Genomic DNA, 17,851 nt, shown 5'->3' with positions numbered 1-17,851 from the left:
AAGAAGATCCACAGTAAAATGGTTAAAGAAGCGGACTCAGGGCTGTAGGGATACGAGTTTTAATGCCCTATGCCCTATGCTATTTTCATGGCTGAAGTCAAGAAGACAACTTAAAGGCTACTCACTACTGTGAGTGCATGACTACTTCGTTATTTATTTCAAATAACTTTTTTTTTTTTTAAAAAAAAAAAACAGAAATCATTTTTTAATATAGAGTGCATCATTGCCTTGACTGAAGATCTTTGAGCAGATGACTACTTCCGGTGTCGTTTTTAACCTGTTAACAATAAACACCAGTGTATTGTCAGGAAGACAAGCATGTTCAACAAGCATGTTCAACATAATGCAATAATAAATAATAATAAAATAAAAAGGACACGTATGTATATATATATTTAACATTTATTTAGGTTTCAATTTTGCAATAACAACGCAATAAATAGATCCTTAGTGATATCACAGAACACAGCAGTTTCCAATTCACAAGAAATAATACTTGGGGCGCATTCACAGTTACGACACTTAACATGAAGCGATAACTGGCGTTAGTGGATAGTATGGCAGGTATCAATAACAGTGGTGTCAGACCTTTGCAGTGTTGCGCATTCATGCACGATAAGCCTGCTTCAGATACGAAGGGAACAAACGAACATTTCATCTCTGTGTTAGTAGACAAGGATATTTACTTAGTGGTATATCTGAGTGCAAAAATTGACGATCCCTTTTCCATTCATTGTTATGTTAGGCTATGTTATCTGTGGTTTGACGGGCAGCTTCCTTCCTGTAGCATTGATCGAACTACATTCAGTAACATTATTACACCGAAGCAATGATTAATTACAAAAGGGCCACAACACAGGTGTCAGATTAACCCTGTAGTGCAAAGTGACATCAAGTTAAACCTCTACTAATCTCAACAACAAAGACCACAAAAGAAAATCAACATCAGGTGAAGATATGAATTCAATACTGTCAACTGAAATATTTCTATATAAACAAAATCATAAAAAACAACGTTCTTTGTAAAAAGGGAATGCAAAAATAACACGTAAAAAATAAAACATCCAACATATTTTATAAAATATGACGATCTTAAAACTAACATAAAATTTTAAAAAAAGAGCATATTTGGTCATGGCAAACATCTTCCGGTTCCACCAGATGTTTTGGATTGTACAGGGAATGATGAAGTTATAAACACGTGGTCGCGAGGAAATGCAGTGAAACTTAAAATAAGACGGTCTTCAAGGGAAGCGAACACTTCCGTTGTAAACAGTTTCTCTCATCGACAGTGAATTTGATGGTGGAGGATCTAAAATCATCTCTGGGTGTTTCCGCTTTGCTTCAAGTTAAAAAAAAAAAAGTAAAAAAAATATATAATAATAATAATAATAAATTAAAGGAAATAATCATAATTCTGTACATTCCCAAGCGAAGAAATTACTTCTGGACAAAAAAACCTACAGCACTGTGGGTATACAGCGTTCCTTATTCTTTCATACAGACGTAAAATCAGCTCTTTTCGGACTAACCTCCACAGTAACGTCAGCAGATTGGCTTCTTAAGCCCTCACAGCCACAGGGTCAAAAAGCAGCCTTCCTCTCCTCCCTTCTCTCCTCATAAGCTTATGGTGGTAAGGCAGTCTGCATGCTGGGGGGAAGCTGGAGGCGTAGTCTGATGCCTAAGGCAGCCAATAAAACTGAGAACAAACACATCATCTCACCTTTAAAAGGACCACCTGCAGGTCACCTCAAAACAAGCTACTGAAGACTAACGTCTCAGCTCTGTCGTCAGTCAACATTTAAACTCCACAAGCTGCTGCCGGACTCCTCTCACAGAACACTCAGTGTCATTTGTAGGTAGCTAGGTTTGCCTCCAAGTGGTGCGTGATAGACTTGGGGCTGGTGTTTCAAGGTTTTGGGGCTGCAGATCGGAGGGTGAATTGTAGAAGCAGCGTGAGCAGATGAGGCTACTCAAAGGTCCAAACCTCCAGACTGTGGATGTTGAAGTCCTGCTGGGAGGAGAGCGGCTGGTTGTTAAAGGTGGCGCACTTGGTGGTGGTGCCCCGGTAAAGCTCGGCGTCCAGCCACAGACCCAGCTGACCACTGCAGGAGAAGGAGGGGGGGAAACACAGGAGCGTTACTATTTGATGCCTTTCACACTCCTTTGGGGTCAATGAGCCGGTGACTCCCAACTACGTACCCTCCACCTCCCATCTGCAGAGAATCAGTATTGCCTTTCACAAAGTAGGAATTCTCTCCCGTCCAGCGGTACACCTGAAAACATACACAGAATTACCACCGGCAATTGAAAACACTCAAACTGAGCTCCGAAGCGGATTCAGCACAAACCTTGATTTCAGGGCAGAAGCTATAGAGGAATGTCTCTCCAGTGCCATAACAGTGCTCGCTCACTCTGAAGGGATGAGTTGAAAATGCCCCAAATATCTGTGGCAAGAGTCAGATTCAATTTGAGATCAACTTTCTGACAAATAATCATAAACTAGTCTAGACTCATCTCATTTTCTACTATCGCTTATCCTCACTAGGGTTGCGGAGACTATCCCAGATGTCATTACGAACTTCTGCTCTGCACCTCTAACAAAGCTGTAACCATGTTATTAACATAGAATCTACCCATGCAGACTGCACCTACCTGATTATCCATGTCTTTGATGACCAGCAGCACAGGACTGTCCACATCTGCCAGGTTTCTGTACAGAGTCTTCAGACTGGTCCCGTGTTTCTCTGTGCTGTAGGCCAGCCTCCACGGATAACCCTGCACACGGGCTGGCAGGCGACAGACGAGCTGGTGGGCGAGCGAGGAGATCAGGCTATGAAACGCTGCACTACTCTGAACATGAGCTGACATTCGCCAATCAGGTCCTGGTGTATAAATCCATGCATTTACGAGTTTATACACCGGCAGCTGATCAATACCTTCTCGATGTGAGTGTCCTGCAGCAGATCACTGCTGTCACTGAGTATGGGCAGCGCATCCGTGGACAAGTCTCCGTCGTAGCTGCCAAAACTCTGCCTACGCTTCGCCTCGTCGATGGTGATGATCTAGAGCGCGACGTAAAACGGTGATTAAAAGGCGAATCGTTAATAAAAAAGGAAAGACGGGGACGGGGGCTTACGCGACGTCCTTGAGAGCTCACCTCCCAGCTGCAGGATGCGGGGTCACTGAAGAAGTTGTCGATCATGTCCAGCTCGTCTTTCTCCACCACAACGAAGCCCTGCTCTCGAGCCTCCTTCCCGTACACATCGGGAGACCACTGAACGAAAAAAGCGTACAGATTGTCCACCCTGCAAGACGGACACCAGGTTAGCTCGTTGCTAGCACACGTCTCACTTTAAGATCAAACCACCAGAAATCACATGGATCGCCTTCAATGACAATAAGAGTCATAAGGGTTTTTTTTTTTTTTTTTTTTTTTTACTATGAACTATCTCACCTTTCCTGTGGTACAGCAAACCAATACTCCGGCTGCTTCCCACGGGCCCCAAATGAGTGGGCGGGGCTAGAGGTCATGCTGGTGGCGAAGGACTTTCTCATTGGCTTTCCAACTTTGAAGCAGAGGAACATGGGCGGGTTTTTGCTCTTCTCCTCTGATGACAAAAGCATGTCTGCACATAATTAGAAAAAAAACGTATTATTAAATTGCCAGAGCTCAAGTAAGATTTTTTTTATACCCTACACTAAAGTGCTTCAAAAATCAAGAGTGCCTGAGAGGGATGTTGATAATCTGCTCTCAGACTTAATTAATATTTCATCCGTACCTTCTATTGGAGCCTGCATCCTCTCCAGTAGCCAGGACTTCATCTCTTCCTCATAGTTTTTCTTCCGTCTCTCCTCCTCACTGAGCTCCTCTCCTCCCGCCGGTCCGTCGGCGCTTTGTCTCTTCCCACAAACCCCAGACGCCTCCTTCAGACCCGTGTTCTCGTCTTGGTCCAACGGTTCGCCGATTATTTTATCGTCGACGCCGTTTAGCAGCTCTTCGGTTCCCTTGGTTTTCACATCTTTGGTCTCAGTCACCTCTCGGCTCGTCGGTTTAACGTGCGCGTCGCCCCGCTTTTCAGTCTCGGAGGAGGACTGTATCGACTCTACATCCTCGATGGAGCTGTTCTGAGCGACGCCTTCGTCCTCTTCGTCATCCAGCTTCCCTTTCGTTGTCCTGTCCCGAGAGTCTCCCCTACCTTGGTCCCTGGTGACAGCGCTGAGTGTTTTGGAGGAGGTCCCTTCTGCGTCCTCTGTGCTGCCGTTGACAGTAGGCTCCAGTTCGGTGAATCCCTCATCAGACGGAGACTTCTCTGTCTGCTCACACTCTGTACTTCCTGCCATTAAAAATATGATAAGGGCCTCTATTTATACATAGATTAATACAATAATTTAAATGCCACAATATTATATAGATGGCAACTAATGGAAATAGTTATAAGCAGCTTTATTGTTTGCAAAATTTGTACATAAAAATGGTTCATTAAACATGTTTGTGAAAAATCAGTGAAAAATCAAACTTTTTCCCATTCAAATTTTAAGATTTTAGTGTGATTTTAGGTCCAATGTGTTAATACACTAGGGCTGAACGATATGGACAAAATTTCATATTTCGATATTATTGAAAAATCTCAATATCGATACGATATGACTAGGTTCGGTGAAAACCAAGCATTTTTCAGAAAAATTAAAACATCATAATACAAAAACATGTGGAAAGGGCAGTATTATTTTGAAGAACTCACTGCCAGTCATCAATGTTAACATAAATTATGAATAAATAACTTGCGTACACGCATTACGCGAGGGTGTTGTTTGAGGTGGTGAAACATGTTTGTTGTGCCATCTTGCTTCGTCGCAATATTTGCTAAGCACGACACCTCACTCTGGTTAACACCGTCCTTTTTGAATCCAAAATACCTCCAAGTAATAGTGGATGATTTATGTTTTGGCATCAAATCAAGTCAGATTCTGCACCGCCACCGGGCGGCATTCATTTTCTTTCTTTCTTTTTATTTTCCCTGCTTTGTCTGCAGTGTGTGTCTCTGTCTGAGCGTGGCGAGGGGAAACTTATATCGTTGCTTTTTCGATATTAATATCTTGAATGTTCATATCTAGATATAAATATGATAACAATATATCGTTCAGCCCTATAATACCCCATGTGTTAATACACCAAATACTAACTAAGTAGTTAAAATGGCCAATTACACTCTGGACTCCAGAGGGTTAAATCTAGATTAAAAAAAAATAAAATAAAAAAACAAACAAATAAAATATTTAGCCAAACCAGTTTCAGAGAGGGTTGACTCGATGTCATCCAAAACTATTGGTCTCTTCGGATCCAGAGCTTCGTAGCGGCTGAAGGGGTTGAGTTCCCGCTCTGACGGCAGCTGCTCCCACTCGCCGGGCCTGTACACAGGGCACAGATCCTGCGGTAGGTCTCTGTGAGGCACACGGAGCACCACACACACCGCAAACGAGGATGGGACGGGGCAGACACAGGACGAACAAAGAAAAAAAAACAAATGTCCAACAGAAATTAACACAACTGAAAAACAACAAATGTGGTGTAAAACTTAAATAACAAAATTAATTTCAAAAAAAGGTCAAAATTAAATTGTAAAAACTCAACAGGATGTAAATGAGGTTCAGTGGAAACCAACGTGCTCCATAATAAGACAAAGAGGAAAATATTAAACATTTATAATAAGTGATTTCGGACAAGGACAATAGAAACTGGAATGAGGAACACGAAAAAATGAATAAGAGAAAAGAGGGAAACGGCGAAAGCGAGAAGTGTGTCAGGCGCTCTTACGATGGCAGAGCGTCCTTGAGCTTCATGCGCGACACGTCGTCGTACAGCGCTACGGACACGACCTCCTCCATGGGGCAGATGAGGCCGTACTCCTCACAGCCGTGCTCGATCACCAGGGGGTCCGACTTGTGGGGGTCGAACATGATGTTGTTGGGTGTCACAATTAACACGCCTCCCACAACTCCCTGAGACGACACGTGAGGAGACAGAAGTGAAGATTGCAGAGAACAAAACAAATCTGCTGCCCACAGCCACAATAAACCGGACACCGGCTCATTCTGGTGATTTCAGTTGAATTACTACACTGCATCTTCTGGGCTTCGTACCATGCCATCCGTGAAGTACTTGCAGCTCATCTTGATGAATTTAACCGTTGCCGGACTCTCGTCCTCCGAGTTTGGCGACAGCTCGCGGCGAATGGACATTGATGATTTGCAGCTGGAGACGCCATCCTGAAACACATTGAATGGACCAAAAAGAATGAAAATTATCCATTTGAGATTTTTTTTTTTCAATTATTTATTATTGAATTTTCATCAACAAACAAACACAGAACCAGACAGCTAAGAGCAGGAGTTCACACATTAAATAGAGTCGTAAGTATACTTAGAACATGGGGCGTCAATGTTTTTCAGGCCAAGGACCCCCAAACTGATGGAGATATTAAGTAGGGACCCCCTACCTACTATATGTGTTCTATATTAAGCTCGACCTAGAGCAGGGGTCGGCAACCCTCTTTCGTTCCTCTATTGTGGCTCTCTGCGGTGAGCCCAAGGAAGCTGATCAAGGCCGTTTACTTTTTCACACTAACTGCCTCAGAAAAGCAGTAACTAATCACTCATCAGTGAACGAGCGAGAGATACACAACAACTGAATGACACTGAATACCACACCACACATGGTTGTAACATCAACCAAAAAACGCTGAACTCCCACAGTGCATTGCAGCTTATTTACTAGTTGCTGTCGAGTATTTAATTCAAATGTATTTTTATTTCAGTGCGTTAGTTTTTTAAATATAATTCTACATTTGAATTGATGATGATCTTTTAACATTAAAATAAAATGTATTTAATTTTTTGTCGCTCAAGCATAGAGGTAAAAACAATATATGCAGTGTTATCTTCATTTTAGATGTCAAAGGGGTTTTGTGGCTCCCAGTGTTTTCTTTTCTGTGGGAAACGGATCCAAATGGCTCTTTGAGTGTTGAGGGTTGCCGACCCCTGTCCTAGAGCTATTTATAAATATACATTATTATTATGCTTTCAAAGCTATTCAAATAATACACAGGTTCAAATATTATTTTTTTTATTCAGTAGGTGGCAGAGTCAGCGTGTAACATTCAGCTTTGTGAGTGGGCCAGCAGCAATAGGGGCGGGGCCTACTGTGTACAGGAAGCTTAGATTGACAGGTCTCAGTTAGCATGTCGCTCTGTGTTAAACGGTGCGCTGTTAAGACAGCTCCCTTATCGCTGAATGAGTGAAGTGCTGCCTGAAAGATAACATCTTCTGCCTCCACCAAAATATGTTGGATCCGTGTTAATGTGTATTTAAAGAAATAAAAATTTCCATATTAGCACACACCCCCTTGTGCAGGATGAGTCATCAACATCTTCGAAATAATTTTACTCTGGTCAATGCTGGATGTACATACAGACGTATAGGTGACATACAGTATAGTGCAAGAAATACATGAAAACACTTGAATACAGAGTTAAGTTTCATGGCGATCCTTTAAAAATGGTCTCCTCATACCACATATCAAAGCTGAATCATTTATGGTGAAATAATAAGAGGAAATAATGCACCACTTTGTGGAGTCAGAGCAATAATTTCACAAAACTGTCTTATTATCTCATCTTCTACTACAGCTTATCGTCATCCAGCGTGAGGCGGATATTGCCTCATTATATTATGTTACATTATCTCATTAACCAACATGTAACTCCACTTTTACATAGTTGTCTTTGAATGTCAGAGCAATCAGAGCAAGGTTTTACTTACGTGTGCAGACTTCTCAGGCAGCCCATTACTCAAGGAGGGATCAGAGGAACTCGGAGACTTCACATCTGTTTCTGACTGGCTCACGTCGGGGACAAACAGTTTCTGTGATAATAGCGAGCATCCAATGGTCAGCGGATCAGCGAGTGGCGCAGCATAATGTGGGAAGTGTCAGTGTCCTCACCTGACCAGGGTACACGCTGCGAGAGAAGAGCTTGTTCAGCTGCACCAGGTTGTTGGGGGTGATGTTGAACTTGAGCGCGATGCTGCTCAGGGAATCGTCAGGTCCCACCTGTAGCGAGAAACCGGCTGTGAAACAAGTCTGGGAAGATGCTTTAAACGCACACAAGTCAAAATCCGAAAAATATCCTACTCAACACAATCTACAGCCTCTCTGTTAACTGGTCTCACACATGCTAAGTGAACTAAGTGATGATGGTATATGGATAGAAATACCTCACGTGACCAGACTGGGACGACCAGAAATTATTTTCAGTCTGATTGAGAAATAGCAGCTCTGTACAGGCATTTAACGTCCTGAGACCCAAGCATTTGCTTGCATCCTCATTTCTTTAAGATAAGATTAAGATCTTTAGGTATTTGGGATTAGTAGGACCTAAGAAGTATAAAATAATAAGCATCACCTTTGAACTGGAAGTAGATTTTGGGGGAAAAAAATGTTTTTTTCACTGTGTATTACAATTTACATATAAAGTATTCATTTTAATGCAAAAACAGAATTGGAAACAATGAAATCCCAACGTCCTCAAACGAGTTGTTGTTATTCAATTAAATTTTTAAATAAACAAGTGTATTGAACCTTCGCTACCAGTACATGGCAGACAAAAGTGTTTCCTTATGAGAGGACAACAAGACTAAATGAAGCAGAAAAAGCTGCCACAAGTCTAAAACATATTGTCCACATATGAGGACGCTGGGTCTCAGGAGGTTAAACATTTGATCTGGTTGCAATGAATGCATTATTTGTGTGCATAGTTTCCTTTAGGGACAGAAACATGATGGTGTCAAAAAAGACGGACAAAGATCAAACCATCATTCTCTCACTGAATTAATTCTGTGTTGTCAATAAAGATTTGAACATTAGCATCTTCTCCTGCTGGGTCAGTTGTTTAGAGTTACAGTCTTACAGACACTTGCCAGTGTCGAGGTACTCACAATAAACTCCACCGTTCCTGGTGGCCTCTTCTTCTCCATCTTTGCCTGATTGTTCCTTTTACGGCCATCATCTGGGAGAGCAACATAAAAATGACTGGAGGCAAAGGATGACTGCAAACCGTAATCTGGTAAAGAAAGAACACAGCTATTCTTAAAGGAGATAAGTGAAAAGTTTAATTTCTGGTGTATCTCATAAGTTAAGAAATTAAACCCCATCCAGCGAGGATGGCACAAAGACCCTCTAAATACCCTGTGGTTACTTGCCTTGTAATGCAGTGCCAGCTGTTTGCTCCTTAACATTATCCAGCATTAAAACACTGCACATGTTGAAGCAGTTATTGTAAATACAGACAATCTGACCCTTAGTAGTAGACAAGATGCACAGTCAGCATATTTTTCTTCCCAGCACCACAACGCTATTAGTGCACCACTCCCTTACACTGCTGCCCCCCTCCATCCCTCCCTCCCTCCCTCCCCCCCTCCTCTATGGAAACGGAGGGCATGACTAAGCATTCGAGTGCCAGACTCCAGCTGCGTCTGCTCTTTGCTGTAACGAACATCAAAGACGAGGCCGCTGTCACTTTTCCAAACCGTTCATCGTACTTCATTCACTGATGGTGTACAAGGCTGTGACAGATGATGTGCTGCGTGGGACGTGATCTTTCGGCTGAAAGCACATCTAAGCAAGAGCGGATTTGTTCGTTTTTTTTAACCTTCCATTGCACCACAGCAAATGATATACACAGGATGTTATAATATATATATATAATGAAATCACACATTTATTGTGTGTAGCTCATTACATCCGAGTTTACACAGCTTGCAGACCCACTGCACGTACGACGGGAGTACATTATCACTGTCAATAAACTGTGTTTGTCGATGATATGCTATAAACAAGTCCAACAGAACATGGTGGCACGATAATGCCGCGCCACACAAATCAGAGCGGCTTATACTGCGTATTATAAATAACTGCCGTGGTTACTTTTCTTTGTAGGTGAGATAAGGTTTAATAGCAAATTAGAAGGCAAAGTTTTACGGTCTCGATTAGGGTCCGAAACAAAGATCTCTTTAGTCACTCTGGATTTTATGAACACATAAAATAAACCACCTGAGAAAGTAGTAAAGAATAAGTGGAGGCTGATAATAGTTAATCAACTAAAAACCCAACTACTATTTATCACCTTTAAACTGACTTTAAACATAATGTTTTCAAGTCTTATATATGTTCTTAAGTCTATATTTAGAGTTTTATTGTGTTTCTTTGTCTTAAGTTTGTGTCTTACGTGTCACCATTAACTGTACAACAGCACAGGACACAAATGTTATGCAACTTCCTGATTAAAACTGCTGAGGTTGTTTCAGCACAAATGATCCCGAAACACAGGGTTTGTGTTTCTCTTGTGGAGAAATGGAACAACTTGTGTTGTAGAATAATCATTTTCAAATAACAGTAGAAGACAAACGTAAATATCGATACAAAGTATAAAGAATTTCTTTGATGAAAACACAAAGAAACCTTCAATTTTAGCCAACAGACAGTGCGCCGTAATAGTGAGTTCACCGCTGTCGGTACATGTGGTCTGTACTATAAAGCAAGGTTTGAGGTTTGTACAGAGGTGACTTCAAGTTTAATCCTGTAATTTTAAATGCCACAAAGGAGGATGACTTCTTACAGCGATTTGTTACCACGGTAACTGGGTTAAAGCGTCACATGTTTGGGGTGACACATGCACGAGGAATAAAAGATTTTGCAATTCCTGTTTTCTCCTTACCTAGTTTATTTGACAGCCATGGCGTCAGAGCTAGAAGAATAAAATATTTTCATAGATGCTGGCGTTGAACTGGTGCAGCAGCTCAGTTGGTTTTTAGCCCAGAATATATATTTTTTGATATTGCCCATATTTATCTGGTAGTTCGTTCTTCTTGTGAGATACACTTTCGACTGATCGTGTCTATCTGATCCACTGATGGACAGACTAGGTGAACCTGTGGTGATTTACAGACTTGACATCCAGCTTTGTGAAACCTCTTGGTGAGGTTGTGTTTATTTGGCTTAATCAAGGCAAATAACTAAATGATATTATGGATGTGTTTAACTTTCTTTGGAGCACAAGCCTCTGAAGTGTCAGTGCAGCAAAGTGTCAGTGGAGAGATTAAGTCAACCTTTTAATTTAAATTAGCTTAATTGAATATCTTTGTTTTGAGCGTCTTACCTAAACCTGCAGTGGGCTTTGCTGTGACTCTCTGTGGGTCCGTCTTCTTGCTGGGATCGCTCTGATGCGGGATGCCGGGACAGGAGATGATGGCCGGGTTCTGCTCGCTCACGTTCTTGTCTGACTGGCTCTGCTTGAGCTGTCTCCGCTTCTTCAGCCTGACGGGACGCCAGAGAGGACAATGACTTGTTTACATCCCGATGTTGAGTAGGGAAATAAAAGTGCAGCGCAGCTCATTTCTCAAAATTTCATTCATTTTTTTTAAATGTAGATGACTTTAATGTGCTGGATAATACAAAACATCAACATACTGTTACGCACTGAAAATGAGAGTTAACTTTTTTTGCATGTTTCTTGCTGCATTGTCTGTTCTCACTGCCCTTCCCAGGGTTTCCATAGGTGTTAACCAGTGAAATTTAAGACTTTTTAAGACCATTATCGGTTAAAATTTAAGACCTGCTCAAAGTACGAAAAATAAAGAAAATGAGAGACCCATAATTAGTTTCAAAATAACAGAATTTATGGTGATTCAACCATTAATTCAGGACATCCCTTGGGTGGGCTCCACTACTGAGGAACGGAAACCTAACAGGCCGGGGGCCAGAGGAGGTCAGACTGCAAATGAAGCAGTAAATGGATGTAAGGACTTAAGACCCGACTAAATAAGTAATTTAAGACCTACAATCCAAAATAGACTCATATTCAAGACCTTTTAAGGCCTTAAATGGGGATTGTCCAATTTTAGACTTTTCAAACCCTGCTATTCCCATGGTCCTAATAAAACCTCAACAGAGGATATGTTACAAAAGATAAGACCAAACTGACCTACGCGTCGCTTTGAGGGAACGCAGTAACGTTGGCCTGCACAGCCTCTGGCAAAGTGAGAATAAAAGAACGATGCAAAGGCAGCATCTTAAGCGCTGAAGTGCTTTAATGGGAAGGGACGACCGGGTCGATAACTCCGCAGCCAGACACAGCTCAGGCCTCCCTCACAGACTCAGGTCACATCTGGTAGTGAGCTCAAGAATCTGCATTCTTAAAAGCACCATCTGTTTCACTCATGGGCATTTCTCATATCTCCTGATCACTGCCTCCCCTTTCGACATCTACTATTTAACCCTTCTCCTCCGCTCAGTGGAGTTTCCATTCGGTGCATAATGACCAAGCGGAATGGAAAGACTTGGGATTTAACTTGCGCAACAGACCCCGATTACAAAGAAACACAACTGTTGGCGATCGGTTTTAGAGCGGCATTAAGGTCTCGCAGTTAATTGTGCTGAGTCACCAACTATAATGAGGACGTAGAACGTGCGGCATTCAACCAAAAATATTAAACACGCACATATGGCAGCAAACATCCTTTAAGCGTCTGAGGACTCCTTTTGAATCTACACAGCGGAGCTGGAAACAGTCATGCTCAAGCTGTGACAAAAATTCCTCAGTGGATTCTTGTTTACACCCTTATTGGATTGCTTCACAACGACTGCTGTTTTTAGTGCATTCCCGCATTATTTGTTTTGCTTTTGGTGGAAAGGAATTTTCCAAGGATGTCGCTCTCCACCACACACTATTAGTTTTTCCATCGACCAATCAGACTTGTTTGCATAGCAGCTTTTGGAAAGGTTAATGTGATACAAAGTGGTGACCTACAAGCTGGATGAAAATAGTACTAGATGAATGAAAACAGCAAGTGAAATGATATAAGGAGATACAACGCTGACTGAACCTTTGACCCACCGATGACGCTATTGCAGCATTTCCATTCTCGCAATATTATACACTGGGTGCTAACAGCTGTATGACGTTACTGCTAATCTAATCTCTATAAAGCGATATCTGGATATGAATGAAGAACGCTAAATTGTTATCAGACGACAGCCGATGGGTCCGCAGATTTCTGCTGATGCAAACTCAATGGTTCCTACTGCTGCAGCTTCACATTAAAAGCACTGAACTAGCAAAACGTGAGTTGACTTTAATAACGAAGTGAAGTGGTCATCAGCGAAGTAAGAGAGTGGATCAGCTTGAAATAACGCAGGGAGTAATGGGACCAGAAGGAGCAGCCGCGGTGTAGCTGTGAGAGGCAGGATGCACAACTCCACCTTCTCAGCGAGGTAATCAACTCCCTTCACTGCGCCCCGCTGTTTGCAGACTCATGCCGTCCAATCACGGCTGCTCCGTTTACTCCCTGGCCTCACTGTTAAAGTTTGTTTTGCCACCCGAAGAATTCAGTGACCTGAGGTATTTAGCCGCATTGAGAGTGAATCTTTAAATGGAACAAATGATTAAAAAGAACATCTGAAAAAAAAAAAAAAAAAAAACAACTACAAGGGCAGAAAATGTTCTCGGCTCCGCTGATCCGTGACTATTGAGACAGTCGGTTCATGTTGAATGTGTGTAGCCTTGAATTATGAAACATCCGTCAAGGCTGATGCATTACTTCAATGGTACACACCTGATCTGACAGCACTTTGAGTAACGTGCTTATGGGGCAACAGTGTTCATGATCTCAAATGTAGTTTCCCAGGAAATGATCTATGAACTAACAGTTGACGCATCCAGAACTAAATCACTTGTCACAACTTAACGCAATATCTGTATAATCCATTTAGAAACATAGTCGTATATCATGTTAAGAGACTGAACACGTGCATTTATTTAGTTTTAATGATGAGTGTCAAAATATTTAACTATGCGTACTGAACACTGAAGGTTCACGGAGGGTTAATCCCTTTTTAGTGGCGCTGAATGTGTGTGCTAGACCTTTGCTCTATTTGTCAGGAAGAGAGGGAGCATACCGTGCAAGTAGCGGTCATATGTTGCAGCAGTGGGTGTGTTGAGAGATAAGACTTATTTTTTTGTTCCTGATGTCCGCTTTCTGTCTTAACAGGCGCGACATGGCCGCTCCACAGAAGTTCATGTCTGCAGGGGTCTAACGCACGGACACACAGGAGCACTTTCTCCTCGCTACCTTCGCTGCTCCCTAGCACAGAGCCTCTGCAGGAGCACCGCCCCGGCTCAAAGCCTGCTTCCCATTAAAAACGAATGTACTGCCTACCTAATAATTACACGCCGGCCGGCCTGCGATGCCAGCGCGAGCTCATTTCTCTCGGTTATGTAATATTTCCAACATAAACCAATCAAAACGAGAAAAACGACGCACAAGACAAATGGCTGGTTTGCAGCAGGCTGTCAGCGCAGTCGGAACAAGTAACCCGAGACACAATAAGAAAAGAACCCAGCCCATTAGGCTGCGCTGCATTACCTCACAAGACCACGCTCAATAACTCTGACGGACAGTCACCAGTACACCCCAACATCTGCTCTGACCAAGAGGCCTGAGTTGTAGCATAAGCAACCCATCACCTATGTTTAGACACGTTCCGGCCACATCATACTGTAGTACAGCAACAAATCGCCTTTGTCCAGGCAATCGGGCAGTTCGATGACACACCTCACCCGCGCAGACGTCAGAGGCATTCGCTGCCAGCCTGCTAATTTCTTTTCAGTCTCCGCACCGTGACTGCGATAATCCTCTTTCCACACATATGCCGATATCATGTTTCACAACGCTGCCAAAAATCCAATTTGACATCCTCTCAGTGGGCATGACTCACGGACGAGGAAAATAACAGGACCGAGCCACGATTAAAACACAGTCAGTCGACGCAGATCGTCAAGACACATCAAAAACTGTTATATGAAAATGCACGTGGTGGATGGAAATAAATAAACATCACAACAATTGACGACTTTTCTTGCTTGGATGAAGCATGTTCCCGTAAAAATGACCTGTCAAGTCTCATCATCAGCCAGGGAACTGTATAATGGTTGATTCTTACATGTTGCACAAATAAACTCAATGGAGAATCACTGGAATTGCTCTGTCATAGCAATTCAGAATTTCTGTGCAGCTGATAAACGATCTCTGTCAACAGATTTTTACACAGATTGTACATTCCTCTAGGACAAACTCTTAATTAATAATAAGCTGGGGCACACACACAAAAGCTCAAGATAAATTTTCTGTTCTGATGGATTAAATGTATCAAAAGGACATGCAATTAAGCAAAAAAACAGTTTGAAATGCGCACAAAATGATCCTTTTACCTGGCAAAATATCCCGGCTTCCTGTCTCTCTTCTCCATCTGGCCGGGGTCCTAAATCAGCGTGCAGTCGAGCTTATCCATACAAACATCCACGCACACACACACACACACACACACCCTCAGCGTGTCCAAGCCAGCAGACACGGGCCCCCGAAGATCACCTCTCACTTCTTCCTTGTCCTGCAGAGGAAAGCAGAAAGCGGATTAAGTGGACTCGCCGGGCGCCTCCTCACAACAGTGATGGTGAAGCACCATCAGCTTAAGTGGAGAGCGATGAAAGCATCCTATAATAATCATAGTCGGCTCGTTCAGCTGACAATGCACCTCTCAGCTGCACGAGACAGAAACATCTGCTCCCGGTTAGGTTACCAGAGCAAACATGTTTTATTATGTAACGTCCCCAACGGTGAGACTATAATAAGCAGCATTAGCCTGGGAACCCAGCTGATGTAAACAATCACGGCTGCGTTAAAGTTGCCAGCCAGCTGTAAGACTGAAGGGTTTACGTGAAGACGGAAGCAAACCATTGCGCACACCTTTCCAGAAAACGAAAACGGTGCAGTCCATCCACGTGTAGCCCGATAATGTCATTATATAAGCAGTAATAAATGGCTAACCACGGAGGAAAGGCTAAGTCTGAGGTTATCCCACCCTGCTACGTTCTCTAAACCGACTGTAGCAGCTTACTCACTGGAGACTCCTCCATGAGCCACTCCGGATTTCAGCCTCTTCCTTGATTGCAGCAACAAACCAACAAACACATATCTGGCCGTGCCAATGTTAAAACCGCCCGGGCTACCGGCAGGCTTAAGCAAACACGGACACAAGAACAAGGTCCAGTCCTCCAGCTGACCACGGGGCTAGCTAGCCACTTTGTTTACAGAGACAATAGCAACCTGGTTGTGATGGTAAGAATCATTTTTTTTTCCCGGTCCTTCCACAAAACTGTTTCTTCAATGCATGGTGTTCTTGTTCACGTAACCTGGCGTAGCACTGGCGCCAAATGCCGACGTGTAGCGACGCATTTAAACGCAGTATTTCATATAAAAACTGGTAAACAGCTAAAATCCCCACCTACCTTGCGTGCATCCTCGAGCAAATTAAAATGAAGCGTCCTCCCTTTACAACGCCCCCTGGTGTCAAGTGTAAGAAGAACCCACGAAGGGGTTAAACTACTTCAATGGCTCTACCCAGGCATGGCAGACTAGTTTTAATAAGCAAGTTTAAATATTCAATACATTTTCGGAGAACATAATTAAAATTAAACATACATGTTAAAAAATATGTGTCATATGTGGAGATATAAAATGTTACGGTTATGATTGCTTCATAACCTTCCCTGGTGGTCTAGTGGTTAGGATTCGGCGCTCTCACCGCCGCGGCCCGGGTTCGATTCCCGGTCAGGGAACTCGCTTTTTCAGTTTCAAAACAATTTTCTTTCACTACTACTGTCTGCGACCAGCCTATTTCCCTTGTGGATTGTTAAAGTCTAAGTCTAAACCACACTTGTTACTGAGGCCATGCACTATGTTATTTATATCCATAATAATACCAAACTTTCCTCAGTTCCGTCAAAGGGTAGCGATTTATTTTCTCACATTCAACAAAAATTGTCCCATGACATAATTATAAAACATTTTATATTTGTCCAGTATTTTTTAGGTGTGTAATTAATATGTTTTGTTGGTTGTACACATAGTTTTTTGTCATCACCTGGCCACCGCTTAGGCAACATTTCCAGTATTTGCCGCTAGGTGGCGACAGTTTACAAGAAATGGCGCGGGTGTGGCAGGTACTGAGTAGTCCATACACAATAGGGATATAAAACCCCACAGTGTGTACAAGAATCTGTGTAATTAGTATTCTGTGTGAGAAATTAAACAAAAATAGCATATTTTATTTTATTGTATCTTATGTCAAAGAAAGAAAGAAATCGTGTCTTTCAGATGAGTAAAGATGCCCAAATTAGGCGTCTTTAACTTTTGTTTTGCATGATTTCTCGTATTTGTGAAGACAACTTCAAATTTCACATTTTTAATATACTTTAAATGTGGATGTTTTCTACAATTAGCAGCAGGCGGTGACATTGAAGTTGAACCTAATCTGCCTGAGTAATTGTCAGCAAAGAGACAAGTAATAATGTGCCCTCTAAGGTAGGGACAGAAAGAGGCCCTGATTGGACAACCTACGAGTTAACCAGTTCCTCGCTGGCTGCGTATCTTGGCAGTTATTTTGACAGGCGCTATCATTGTAAGAGAGGAGATAAGTTGTCTTAGGGATCGCCATGGCGCCGGTGTGTCCCTCCTCCAGCCTGTTCAGACTCTCATCAACTCTCCCCTCCGCCCCCACCTCCCTCTCTGCTCCCTCCTCCCCTTTAGTCTGCCTGGAGCGAAGGATTGAGGGGGGGCTGTTTTGGTTGGGAACAGGGTTTGTGTTGGCAGGGACTCTGTGGCTCTGGGTATCATCGTCCCCTTTCAAGACCATCAAAACGTCCCTGTAACTCAGAAACGGGACAGCTCCAAGTGTCTG

At 42.7% G+C, this 17,851-nt stretch overlaps 1 protein-coding gene and 1 non-coding gene across 7 annotated transcripts; one reads left to right on the top strand and one right to left on the bottom strand.

Moving 5' to 3' along the window:
* Window positions 1-384: 384 nt before the first annotated feature.
* Window positions 385-16,446, bottom strand: LOC124999209 (nuclear receptor coactivator 7). Of its 6 annotated transcripts, none has more exons than XM_047574015.1 (17): window positions 16,401-16,446; window positions 15,324-15,502; window positions 11,214-11,371; window positions 8,995-9,119; window positions 8,003-8,110; window positions 7,822-7,923; window positions 6,145-6,270; window positions 5,819-6,003; window positions 5,291-5,445; window positions 3,783-4,337; window positions 3,458-3,629; window positions 3,161-3,308; window positions 2,940-3,065; window positions 2,656-2,808; window positions 2,352-2,447; window positions 2,203-2,276; window positions 385-2,105 (listed from the first exon to the last, which is right to left on the bottom strand). In XM_047574015.1, the coding sequence occupies exons 2-17, from the start codon at window positions 15,359-15,361 to the stop codon at window positions 1,970-1,972; spliced, it is 2,457 nt and encodes an 818-aa protein (XP_047429971.1). In that variant the 5' UTR covers window positions 15,362-15,502; window positions 16,401-16,446; the 3' UTR covers window positions 385-1,969. The 6 variants fall into 6 exon arrangements, with proteins under 6 accessions (XP_047429971.1, XP_047429972.1, XP_047429970.1 ...); XM_047574016.1 differs by lacking the exon at window positions 16,401-16,446 and adding an exon at window positions 16,219-16,242; XM_047574014.1 differs by lacking the exon at window positions 16,401-16,446 and adding an exon at window positions 16,014-16,160.
* A 212-nt stretch (window positions 16,447-16,658) lies between these two features.
* trnae-cuc lies at window positions 16,659-16,730 on the top strand. Its single transcript has one exon. It is a non-coding gene; the product is annotated as a tRNA-Glu (tRNA).
* The last annotated feature ends 1,121 nt before the right edge of the window (window positions 16,731-17,851 follow it).

Source organism: Mugil cephalus, chromosome 21 (assembly GCF_022458985.1).
Source record: "Mugil cephalus isolate CIBA_MC_2020 chromosome 21, CIBA_Mcephalus_1.1, whole genome shotgun sequence".
NCBI classification, from domain to species: Eukaryota; Metazoa; Chordata; class Actinopteri; order Mugiliformes; family Mugilidae; genus Mugil; species Mugil cephalus.
The sequence above is the reverse complement of the archived record's forward strand: the minus strand, read 5'-3'. Positions and strand labels throughout refer to the sequence as shown.

Excerpts from the sequence above, each read along its gene's own strand:
- LOC124999209 (XM_047574015.1), bottom strand. The coding sequence starts at position 15,361 with ATGGAGAAGAGAGACAGGAAGCCGGGATATTTTGCCAG. Across the intron at positions 8,111-8,994 it reads CAGGAACGGTGGAGTTTATT|GTGGGACCTGACGATTCCCT; the intron begins GTGAGTACCTCG and ends TTCTCGCTACAG. Across the intron at positions 2,448-2,655 it reads TCAAAGACATGGATAATCAG|ATATTTGGGGCATTTTCAAC; the intron begins GTAGGTGCAGTC and ends CTCTTGCCACAG.